The sequence below is a fragment of the Apteryx mantelli genome, chromosome 9, assembly GCF_036417845.1.
Source record: "Apteryx mantelli isolate bAptMan1 chromosome 9, bAptMan1.hap1, whole genome shotgun sequence".
NCBI lineage: Eukaryota > Metazoa > Chordata > Aves > Apterygiformes > Apterygidae > Apteryx > Apteryx mantelli.
Genome location: NC_089986.1, coordinates 28,630,213 through 28,642,713, shown reverse-complemented (window position 1 = coordinate 28,642,713; position 12,501 = coordinate 28,630,213). Strand labels below are relative to the sequence as shown.

General features: G+C 49.0%; 1 protein-coding gene across 2 annotated transcripts; it reads left to right on the top strand.

Moving 5' to 3' along the window:
• Nucleotides 1-3,002: 3,002 nt before the first annotated feature.
• SLC35G2 (solute carrier family 35 member G2) lies at nucleotides 3,003-11,055 on the top strand. 2 transcript variants are annotated; one of them, XM_067302029.1, is made up of 2 exons: nucleotides 3,003-3,074; nucleotides 9,261-11,055. In XM_067302029.1, the coding sequence occupies exon 2, from the start codon at nucleotides 9,283-9,285 to the stop codon at nucleotides 10,516-10,518; it is 1,236 nt and encodes a 411-aa protein (XP_067158130.1). In that variant the 5' UTR covers nucleotides 3,003-3,074; nucleotides 9,261-9,282; the 3' UTR covers nucleotides 10,519-11,055. The 2 variants fall into 2 exon arrangements, with proteins under 2 accessions (XP_067158130.1, XP_013799585.1); XM_013944131.2 differs by lacking the exon at nucleotides 3,003-3,074 and adding an exon at nucleotides 6,638-7,085.
• Nucleotides 11,056-12,501: the final 1,446 nt, after the last annotated feature.

Genomic DNA, 12,501 nt, shown 5'->3' with positions numbered 1-12,501 from the left:
AGAATTTACACAATACAAAGGGCAGACTATGGATAGAGATAGCAGCTTATCTCCTGAGAAGATCGGAGTCATCACGCCCTAGTCTCAGGATCTCTGTCGTCCTCACAACGTCTGTGCATAGCACATCCTGTGTGGAATTTTGGCCACAAACACTGTGTCTCATAGTGAATTTATCAATGTCAGCACATTTCTGAAACGTCAGGAAGCACCAAAGCCCACGAGCTCCGGTCCTTAAAAACAGAGGTTCTCGAAGATGTGCTCTGAACTTCCACAGCTGGTGCTAGCTGTTTGCTCAGCTTCAGAAAAGTATCACTTTTTACTACTCCCTCCAACTGCTATAAACCCATGAGCATGTCCATTTGTGGTAGGAACTAAGAATTTCAAGTGAGCTGTTGGTGCTGAGCAGTCAGAAGAGAGAACATCTTATTAGATTAATTGCAACACTTGAGTTAGCCTCCCCAACAACCTGCTCACCAGTAAATCGCACTGCATCACCATCCTGCAGCATTGGTTGGCTTGCCATTCCAGGAACCTTCGCACCAGCGAAGGACACCATCACAGGCCATCCACCAAGAACTCATGCCAGAAGGATCACAAGGAAAGAAAGAATAAACCTGCCTTCTGCTCCACAAAAGCAAGAACGTCAACTCATACTCAGGATAGCTATGCATAAACAATGTATAGCCTTCTGGTCTAGTGATTTCTTCAAATTGCTTGATGGATTATACTGCAGAAACATTCATTGAATGACCTTGCTATCTACAGATGAACCAAAAAAACTCACTAGACAAGGCAAAATTGCTCTGGATCCAGAAAATCTGGAATAATCCTTCTTGCATACTACCCCTATCACAAATAAACAGTGTAATAACATGGGAAAGCTAAGCAAGTCTTAAGACGTGTGAATCCAAACAGTAATGTCATCCAACATACCAAACACATGACAATTTAAGAACACTTGTGTTGGCACTGTGATCTGGAGAAGGATTTTTCCCCCTCAGTAACCTAGTAAATGCTATTACTAGATTAACTCTACAGAACAAGAAGTACCATTAAATTCACCTGTAGAACACAACCGAAATCACGAATACTTACAAAGCAGCTCAATTTATTGTAATTAAATTCACACTCTCTTACCAGAAACTGAGTTCTTTGGTGTTGGCAGGCACTTCTCCTTAATCTGCTCTATTGACACTGCTGCCTTCTTTCCCCTAGGTCACACCACACCCCAGCTATTGCTCACACTCTCTGCTCTGCCCCCAGGACACACAGAAAGCGAAGAGCAGCTGCCCAGCACTTCTCGGCGCAGGCCAGTCACCAAGTCACCAGCACCCGCCGCAGAAGTCTCTCTCTCTCTCTCTCGCTGCCAAGCAAAGCCCTCGTTTTTTTGGCTATCCAACATCGCTGGGCCTCGGCCTGGTGCTTCCACCTCTGCCCGCTCTCCGTGGCGCTGGCCATGGGGCACTGGCTGCGCCGGCTCCCGGCTCCGGCACCGCCAGACGGTCTGCCTGACCCGCCAGCCCCCGCTGGTTTCTCGCGCCGCCCGCCCGGCCCCTTCACCCCGAAGGTCGGCGAGGCGCCACAGCTGCGTCGCCAGCCCCGGAGCCCCCGCCGGCCCCGGCCCCGGCGCCCGCACCGCCTCCCCCCGCGCCCCCGCCGTAACAAGTTGCTGACGAGCAACAGGAGCGGCGGGGCGGCCCGAGCGCCGGCGCCGGGCCCCAGCCCCTCCGCTGGGCGCCGTCCAGGGGGCCCGGCCCCGGCCGTGTTGGGGGGTCCCCGCCGCGGACCGGGCCCAGGCGACGGGCCGGGCCGAAGCGGCAGCGGCGCGCGGCGCCTCCCGCAACTTTCCCCCCGCCGCCGCCGCCGCCGCCGTGCCCCGCGCGGCGGAAGCGCCACCCCCGCTCCGCCCGAGCATCCCCGCCGCCGCCCGGGCCGCGGAGCCGCCCCGCCGCCCCCGCCCCCGCCGCGGGAGCGGGAGCGCCGCCGCCGCCGCCGCCCGGAGCGCGGCGCAGGCCCGGCCGCGGGGGAGGCCGCCGAGCCCGGCCCGGCGCCCCCGGCAGCCCCGGCGGGGACAATGAGATGGCGGCGAAGAGCGCCGCGCCCGGGGGACCCGTTGCTCCGGCAGGAGCCGCCCCGCCCCGCGCCGCCTCCTCTTCCCTCCCCTCCCCTTCTCCTCTCTCCTCGCACGGGCAGCGCCCGCTCCCGGCCCGGCCGCCGCGGAGACCGAGCGAGCGAGCGAGCGGCCCCGGCCCGCTGCCCCCGCCCCTCGCGCCTCCATCTTGGATCGGCGCCTCAGCGCCGTCCCTCCCCCGCGCCCCGCTCACCTCGGGCCGCGCCGCGCCGCGCCGGGCGGCACCGCGGGAGCCTGCGGAGCGGCTGGCGCGCGGGGTCCGGGCGGGTGCGGGCCGGGGCCGGGGCGGCGGCGCTGGCGGGGGCCGCGCTCACCGGAGCCGCAATCCTAAACCGCCATCTGGCGGCATTTCCGACCCGCCAATGGCGCAGCCGCCGCCGCGCGCCGGACCCCCAGCGCCCCCTGGCGCCCGCGCGCCGCCACCGCGCTGCCCGCTGCCGCCGCGGGGGGGGGCGCGGGGAGGGGGGGGGCACGGCGGGCCGCGGCGGCCCCGCCCGGCGCGCGCCGCGCAGCACGCGGGCGCCGGGCGCCGCAAACGTCTTTCGCGCGAAAACGGCGCGCATGCGCCCGGCCGCCGCGCGCGCCCGCGGGGCGGAAGGCGGCCGTTAGCACCGTTAGCGCCGCGGCTGGGGGGCGGGGCGTCGCCCGGGGAGACAGGAAAGAGGCGGCGCGCCGCCGGGGCGGGTTGGGAGTGCGGCGCCTGTCGCGACAGAGCGGGGGGGGGGAGGGCCGCGCCGGGGGCGGCGCTGCGCCGGGCCCTGTCAGGCGGCGGCGCCCTCCCGGCCGGCGGCTGCGGCCGTGCCCCGGCGGCGCCGCGGCGGCAATGCGGCCCGCAGGCGGAGGGGGGCGGCGGCGGCTGCCGCCACGGGGGGCGCCGGGCGCGGCCGCTGAGGGCGCCTCGGGCTGAGGCAGCGGCGCGGCGGCGGCGGGTGCTGCGGCAGCGGTAAGTGCTGGGGGCGCAGCGAGCGGCGGCGGGGCCGGGCCGGGGGGGATCCCGCGGCGCCCCTCGCTCCGGAGACTCGTGCTGGCCGCCGCCGCGCCAGGCTGCTCCGCTTCTTTTTTTTACTGTTTTTGACCTCCCCCAGCGCACTGCGTTTATTCGCATTCAGCGCGCGCGGTTAGGCGCCCTCCGTGTGACCGCGCACGGGGGGGGGGGGGGTTCTCGCTGCCGCCGCCACTCGCGCCGTCCCCTCCGCGCAGCGCCGGGCCCGGCCTCCCGCCTTGCGGCCCGCCCTGCCCGCAGGCCCCTCTGCTCCTCCGCAGGCTCCGCGCACACGCGCCGCCTCGGCTCGGCTCGCCGCGCCGCCGGTTGCGTGCCCGTTGCGCGGGGAACACCAGAAGCAGTAAGCAAAACGCAGACTGAAGCGGTACCGTAACCTTAACCTGTTCCAGTAAATCCCAGCGTGCCCCCTTGGGGTCTGCTTCGGCCCTTTATAATGTACTGTGTAAGGTCTTGCTGGTGTCTAGCTAAGCTGTTCTCTTTCGGTATTAGAGAATATATTTAAGGACCGATGTATTCTCTATTATTTCCCCCCATGCCTGGAATTCCAGTTTAAAAGAGTTTGTCCAGATTAAGGTTTTTGGACAGGGAAGTTTTGCAGACAAGGTGTCTCTTCCTTCAAAATCACTTGATGCTAATACCGCTGCTGTGGAGATGATGGGTGCAGCAGGCGACACTGAATGCAGAAATTGGAGTATTTCTACATGGAGCCTGGGCACACTTGGGATCATTTTACAACAAGAGAATAGATCATTGAAAGTAAAGGAAATTAAAGATGTCACACATATATTAACCCACTGAAGTTACATGTGGCAACTTTAATGAGCTAACACCAATAATGCTTTGTAGCCAGCAAAATGCCATTGGGAATGTACTGATAATTCATAGGGTTTTCAAGTGTTGGGTTTATCTTTGAATTCTGTGAAGGACGTATTGGCAGCTCTACCTCACTTCAGTCAGTGCCATTGGACGTGATTTGATCCATATGAAGACATGGGATATCGGTCTGTTGGTTTGTATATAATGTATGTTGTTGTGCTTAAGTACTAAAAACTCCTTTGACATAATTGCTGCTTCCATTTTCTTAAATACTTCTTATTATACACTTAATTTTAAGAAGGGCTTAAGTCTTTCTTTGCATATATCTGATTTTAAATAAAATTATGATTGATGTAGTCAGTCCATCTGTGTAAAAAAACAATGTACTCTGATTTTCTAGCATGCACCTTATCAAATAGTTTAAAAGCATAGCAGAAATGTAGGCCGTTTCAGTGATGCCAACATTTAATTGCCTGCTGTGCACCTTATGTCTTCTCCCCACTTACTTTGTTCGTGCTGTATTACACTAGTCGCACACTGGATGAGTGTAGATCCCTTGGCATGTGCAGTTGCCTGAACTGTCAAGCATGGAAGAATCACCAGCATTTGCACATCTTGAATAATCTGCAAGCTAAGGTAGCTTAATGGAGAGGGTGCTGAAGCCAGAACTTGGAAGATTTTCCTGTACCACATAAGGAACTGAAAGAAGTCAGTGCGCTGTCTGTGCACAGAGGTGCTTTGTGAAGGTGGTACACGTTCAGTTCGTTAGTGCGAGCTATGTAGGGATGGTATGTGTCTATTGTACATGTAATATTCAGGGAATATTATTAGCCTGTAATTATCCTATAGAATTTGTTACAGTCCTCTGATAAACTCAGTTTGACTTGGTCAGGTTTCAGGATCTTCACAAAAGTGGCAAAGGAACATCCTGGCAAGGCTCAAATCCCAAAGCATGGGGATGTATGAGTTCGTTTTTTTTCACTTCCTAAGGAACTGCAATTACCACATCTGCAGATCTTTCATAATAATAACATTTCAGTTGGCTGACTGATTTTGACCGAATCTGGCAGAAGACAGAGTATTTTTCTGTGAGTTTAGTGAAAATTAGTGGGTGGAATCAGCAGTCCGACCTGAATGGCTTAATTCCTTCAGGCAAGGCAGGAAGGAGAGCTCAGCTTTTATTGGCGGGTGGTAGGGGGGGAGAGGAGGGCAGTAGTGAAGTGGCATAAAATCATATATTTCTAGCTTGCTAATCAGTGTATGTGTAGCTTTAAAAAAAAATCACAGTGCATATTTTATTGATGAGCTGTGATAGATTTATTGAGTCCAATGGGATTAATTGTTTACCACTGGGAATACAGGGTTCACATTTTGACAGTCAATAATTTCCAAGAGTTAGTAATTTGAATGGGTGTCCCAGATTTGTTTTGTTACCTAACATTAGTATTTTGCATAGTGCTTAATCTTCAGCCTTGTATTAAACTTGATTGATTAAACTTTTGATTCAAAAGCAAATCATGTTTTTTCATAGAAAATGCAAATAAACCATCTTATATTTCCAGATATGAAGAAAAATAATAACTTCATGTGGTCTCTGCAAAAGGCATTTGCAGAAAGCAAAGTAGCAAGTTTTCTGCGTAGGCTGTGCTGGTTTCCATTTGTTTTAAATTTGTGTCTGGGACAAAGATAATGGATTTGGGATATGCAGTAATCTCAGTCTCTGAAATCCTTTCTGGTTAAGCAAAGCAAGGTCACCAAAGAGTAAAAATAAATGTACTGTGTTAGAGTTGGCATAATATTTATTTGTCATATACACAATATTTAGCTGAGTAAATAAATTTTGATTGAAGCACTCCTGTTATTTTTATTCTTTGTTATTTCTCATCTCCTACCTTTCTCATTTCTCATGCATTTCCTCTTCCAGTTTCCAGACCTTCCAACAGTTAAAATTCGTAGTGCTGTAGAATGCTGAAGGAAATACCGAGTCTCTGTAGGACAGCCATTTTGAGTTATGTGCTCTTGATCTATTGTTTTCCTCCAAAGAGATCTTTGAATACATTATGTAGGTCCAATACTAAATTTGCAAATGCATTTTGTCTCTTTTCTCTACCCTTTTCTACATTTGTCAGAAGAAAATGTAATCTAAACTCAGGAAGAAAGAGAAAAAGATACAATTACATGCTAATGATAAGAAATTAGTTATTTTGATGTTATTTTCATGAATCAATGGCTGCAGCATGTACTCAGCTGTTTCCTAATGAGATGACTGAGGTTATATAGACTAGATCTCCCTTAGTTCTAATAATAATTGCCTGTTATGCACCATTTGTCGTCTTTTCTTCCCACTTACTTTGTTCATGATCCGTATATTGTGTTTTAAATCAAGATCATAATTGTTTTAATGTGTGGGGAGGGTGAGGCAGAACTGTAAATTTAAAACACAAAGAAAATGCAAAGTAGGAGAAGATGTGCTTATTAGAAGCACTACCTTTGACTCATTTGGTTAGTTTTGCATTTGCATGTTAAAAGAATCTCAAATTAACATGTTATCTGAAGAAAATGAGCAAGTAGCAGACAGTGAGACGGAGGTAGCTTTCTAATGGGGTGTTTTTAGATGCTTGATGGATTGTTTGAGCTGCCCACTAGTGCAGCTGATCCACAGCTCTTACTCTCTTTATATTACTATACTTGGCACTTCAGCTGTTTCTCCTCTAGTTTCTTGCAATACTTACGCTGTACGCTAATGAGAACTCTTGAGTACTCCTCCACCATTTAGCAGTGTGCTGGGTATGCTTTGACTTTTGGCTGAACTGTGCTGAAAATGGGTTGGCAGCAGCAATGTGGACAAGAGTGCTAACACAAAGTCTCCTTTATAGGCAGAGGTGTTTCTTGTCCTCACACCCTCTAACTTCTACTGATCTCTGCTTCGGTGAGTTATCTTGAGGCCAGGAGTATAGTCTGCCAAAGCAAGAGTAAGGCAGTGCCCCAGGATACCTCTCTTATGTGTGCAAGCCCAAACTGGCACTGCTACCATCCTCCTGCCTCATATCCTTCCAGAGCTGGGACCAGCACCAGCCCCTCTCCCCATTCCCGTTCACTGCAGTCGCTACCAGGGATTCACTCTGCCTGCAAGAGGTAAGGTTTGCTGGGGTACAGTAAGGGGTTCAGTAACCCCCAAACCTCTGAGGAAAAAGAAAGAATGTCCCATTCTTAGGTAAATTATTTTTGCCAGCAAGATGCAGGCAATACTTGGCTGTCACAAATTATGGATGGAGAAAATGTAAAGGGTGTACCTGGCCACTTTTTTTTTTCCCCTTAATATTTCTGTGAAGAGCTATTGCACCACTCTTCCATTGCTTGTTGGTCTGTGGTTCTGCCTGTGGGTCTCCCTGACAAACTGCCGTCATGTCCTTTGCCATAATTGTCCCCTCAGTTGTGATCTTGCACCTTCAGGGCCTATCTGGTCTGGTGCTTTGGTACTCCATATGGACAAGCACTTAGGTGCTGTCCACACCTGTCCCCTACAGCCACCAAAGAGGTGGAGCAGTGCCCTCCACACCTGTCCCCTACAGACAGTGGGCATGAGATGACAAATTTGCTTGCAGTTCAATCACAGGAAAATTATACTTACAAAAAACGTGTTCATTCTTTGGACTAGGCTTGTTCAGTCAGTAATTCTGAGATGGCTAAGGAGTGGTATTAGCAAGATTACACTGGTTGCCTTCTCTCCATTTAAAGTTATTGAGGTTTGTTTTCATAATGAGGCACCTGAAGTTGCCAGTTCCCAAGGAGTGTGGCCTTGCAGACTTGCTAATACATCTCAAACATTCAACTTTGTGAACAACAAGTAGAATGTTTCATGCTGACTTTGGGTATGACTTTCTGTGCTGAGATCATTTTAATCTTTTCTATTTGATATCTGCTTAGTCTTTCTGTTTAGACATCTGGACAAAGATGCAGATGACAGAGAGAAGGGTGTTTTCCCAGTCTGGCTTGTGATTAAATCCCTCAATAGCACATGAAGTCTGAATATATTTATTTGCTGGGGCACAGTGATACCTGTAGAGGACAGGAAAGGTTGCCTTTCCCCTGCTGCAACTTCATTTGGAAGGGCTCTTTGCACAGATGGTGGAGGGCAGCGCAGACAACAAAGTAATCCTGACGATGCCCCTATGCCTGGTACTAAACTGACCCGGTGCTGCGATATTGGGCCTTGAGACAGTGACGGCACACTCGGTGCAGGGCCGGAGGGAAGTAAGGACACCCGTGGGCTCCCTGGGGCACTGCGGTCATCAGACAGGGCTTCGTGTGTCCAACCCAGCAAAGACTAAGGAGCATTTGTGCTGGTGAAGGCCGGCACCCTGAGCGCCGCTGTGTCCTAGGAGGAGATTTCTTGCTTGCCTCGGGAGGCGGATGCTGCCGTCCTGACACACGCAGCTCCCCGTGTGCTGCTGTGCCTGTCTCGTCAGTGAGCACAGATCACAGGCGCCAAGGGAGAGCTCAGGCTGTTCATGCACAGAGAAATGGACCTTCAGCAGGAGGCAGAAAGGGGATGCTTTCATTGCTGTGTTTTTAAATCCACCCTTCCCATGTCTGCATTGCCTGCCATTAGGAGGTCTGGTTAGTAGTTTGGACAAGCCCTTCTAAATTTTCTTTTTTTGAAAATTTGAATTTGGTTTGAGAAACAAATCTGGTGCAATGTCAATCACTGGAAATAAAAAGATGCAAAGAAGAGGGAATTTTTAACACCATCAAAATATTGTTCAAAAATTTGTTCTTTATTGCTACACTAACTGTGCTGATTTACTCAGGGATACTCTGTATTTCCCTATGTTGCTGCCTGTCAATTTACAAACAAGGTTATCATCTCTGCCTGCCAAATTTCTTCTGTAATCTTGTAACATAAGCAAACAGATAAAAATAAGCATAATTAATAATTACAGAGTATTTACTGTCCAAAAATCTTCAGCAGGAGAACTTTCTCAGAAGAATATGAATATAATAGAATATATTGTATATTCTATACCACACATAGTAAGAACATACATCATTTTCAAAAATTAGTGACTAAAGTTAGGTTACCTAGCTGGCTTTTTAGGCAGATCCAAATGGCCTGACTATCAAAGGTGTTTAGCAATAACTCACTGGAAAATTAAAATCAAGCCAAGAAAAACAAGAAACCAGGAAAAAATCTAGTAGCCCGGCTCATGAAAATAGCTTGTAAACGCTCACAGCATTTAAATACTAATGAATCTCTCACTATTGATTAAATAAAAGTAACAGTGCATCCTTTTGTTTTGTTTTCTTAAGATCAGGACGTTTCTTTGAGGAAATGGATGTGTCTTCTCAAAAATACCCAGTCAAAAAACGAGTGAAAATCCATCCCAACACAGTAACAGTGAAATATACTTCTCATTATCCCCAACCAGGAGAAGAGGGAGATGAGGATGGTAATGAAGATACTGGAGTATTTATGGAGGACAATCCTAAGAAAAGATTACTGAATGATGGGAAAAAGAAAGAAAGGACCTTTTTTGGTACAATAGACACCCAGCTTCAGCCAGCGCAACTGCCAAAACGCAATGAGACTGGGCAATTCCAAAATTTTCCTGCAGGAAGTATCCTGCAGTCAAGAAAAACTTGGGTAGTCCTTTTTGGATCTGCTGTGGCTCACGGATGTGTGGCTCTAATAACAAGATTGATTTCCGATCGTTCCAAAGTGCCATCCCTAGAGTTAATTTTCATCCGTTCAGTCTTACAGGTGCTGTCTGTTACAGTTGTGTGTTATTACCATGAGCCTCCCTTTGGCCCCAAAGGGTATAGACTGCGGCTCTTCTTCTATGGTGTCTGCAATGTTATCTCCATTACCTGTGCTTATACTGCCTTCTCTATAGTTCCCCCCAGTAATGGGACCATCATGTGGAGGGCTACCACTACAGTGTTCAGTGCCATTTTGGCTTTTTTACTACTAGATGAAGGAATGGCTTACATAGACATAATTACTGTAGTTGGCAGCGTGTTTGGTGTTTGTCTGGTCATGATCCCCAACATTGTGAGCGAGGAAAACTCTTTGCTGAGCACCTGGAAGGAAGCCTTTGGCTATACCATGACCGTGATGGCAGGCTTGACCACTGCTCTCTCCATGATAGTCTACAGGTCGATCAAAGATAATATCAGCATGTGGACAGCACTGTTCACCTTTAGTTGGACGGGAACAGTGTGGGGAGCATCCACCATGTTTTTCCTTCAAGAGCCAATCGTCCCACTGGATGGAGAAACCTGGAGCTATCTCCTTGCCATCTGCTTGTGCTCCACAGCAGCCTTCCTGGGGGTCTACTACGCCCTGAGCAAGTTCCACCCTGCTCTGGTCAGCACCGTACAGCACTTGGAGATAGTCATCGCCATGGTCCTGCAGCTCATCGTGCTGCGAATCTTTCCAAGTGCTTATGATCTTGTCGGTGGAGCAGTTATTTTGGTTAGTGTTTTTTTCCTTGCGTGTTATAAATTGTCCTGGAAGAATTTAGGGAGACAAGATTATCAAGAGATTCTGGATTCTTCCATTAAATGAATTCCAGTTTTGCTGTCCAATCCTGGTGTGTGGCCGTGTAAAAGTAATATTTCAACTCTGTTTGTTCTAGAGTAATCGTCAGGTTCTGTCTCCACTGTTTAAATTCACAGCTGATGTAGCAATGTTGGTGTTTCCAGAGTTGCATGACAGGTGAATTTGTTCTAGTGTGTAAAATCCCTGACATTTTTTGACATATGAGAAAAGTATATATGTCTCCAGCATGTAGGGTATGTGAGCAGAAGTGTAGGCTGGCCTACAGAAGTGCAGGCCAGGTCATAGGCATTTTCCTCCTCACCTTCCCTGGATAAGACAATACAGAGACAGAGGGATTCACTAGTGACTCTCATTCCCATGTACTGTGATAGTAGGAAAATGAACACTAAAAGCATTAAAACAGTGAACCAGAGGGTTCAAATCCCATGTAACACTTCCTGTGTGTTGACTGTAATATTTTAAATGAAGTAATGCCAATATTTCTGTGGTTTTAACTTGCATTTCATGTGTGTATACAGAGAAAAGAATAAATCAGTAAAGCTTTTTGTGCTCTGTGGTTAAATTTCTATCTGAATCTAGATCACCTGCAGGGGAAAAAGTTCCAAAAACTGGAACTCTGGCTGAAGGACAGTTGGCCACAGCTGTGAGAGAAAGGTCCCTGAGAACTAGAAGATCTAGCAGGCAGGCAGCCATCACCTGTGCAGACCGTACGAGGACTGTTCTGCCAGCAATCACCCGCAGGCTGCGTCATGTTGCGTGGAGCACAAGGTAGGAGGAACTTGTACAAAACAGAAGCAAAGATCCCTTCTAATAATAGATTGCAAGGACATGGCTTCAACCACTTTCCCTAGAATGGTTTGAAAAGTCCCCACCTGGTCTTGATGGAGATATTTTGTTTTAAATTCAGAGTAAGATCAAAGACAGGTTTAAAGGAGCCTAGAATTTGAAAAAGGCTAGCAGGATTGTCAAAGCAGGCTTGAGATGACTTTCCCTAAAGATTTTTTCCAATGCAAAAAATAGTAGTTTCCTATAAAACTCTTAAAAACACCATCAACCAGATGCTTAAAATAATTTGCTGTAACAAACCTCTGGATAGGAATAAGCATCAGGCTAATTTCTCTGCTCCACATTAGAGCTGTCATCATAATTAGAGGAAGGAGACAGCTAAAAGGAAATAGGATTAAGTGTCTCCACTGTCCATTTTCAGGAATGTATCTTTCCTCTCGCTGAAGACTGTAGTGCTCCAAAATACTCATCTGCAACCTTGATTTGGCCCACGATGGCAGTTACAAATTGGAAACAGAGTCCCAGAATATTTCTCTTTACTGCTTTTCATCCAATAAAAATGAAATACAGACCCCTCAAGCTTCAAGGCACCTCATGAGAAAAAAAGGGGAAAGTACCCTGTTTACATCAGCCCAGGAAACGCTAAGCCCAGGCCCAGGAGAGCTGTGCACGCAGAGGGCACAGGCTGTTGGCTCTGGAGACATGTGCCTGCAGAAGGGCCCAGGGATTTACTGGGGCGTTGGCAAAGAAGAGCCCTGCTTTACCCCCCAGCAGCATTGCAGACCCAACCCTATTTCCAGAAGGCAGAGAGAGGAGGAAGGCAGGCTCCGTTTCTGGTAGGGGTTTTTTCAAGGAGAGAATAGGGAAGGCAGCAGCTCCTCCAACTTTCTTTGAGGATAAAGAGTGTCTGTCTCCACCTGGGAAAGGACAGCCAGAGGTGGGGCTTTACAACATCAAAGATGCTGTTTCAGCCAGCTGATCTCAGTACAGTACCTACAGCTGGACTGGGTTGGAGGTAGGGCACCAGGGAGCTCACATATGCCATGATTTAGACATAGATCTATAGGGAGAGGAAGTTCTAGCTATATAGATAAATAAAGCTTATCCAGAGAGCTGCGTGTCTGTAGGGAGAGACAGATAGGCAGCTAGGCACTTAGAGGGAGACAGGTATGTAGGCAGGTAGAGAATTAAGTAGGTAGATAG

Coding starts and splice junctions, on each gene's coding strand:
- SLC35G2 (XM_013944131.2), top strand. CDS start 6,952: ATGTGTGCAAGCCCAAACTGGCACTGCTACCATCCTCCTGCCTCATAT. Junction 7,086..9,260: donor ATTCACTCTGCCTGCAAGAG/GTAAGGTTTGCT, acceptor TGTTTTCTTAAG/ATCAGGACGTTTCTTTGAGG.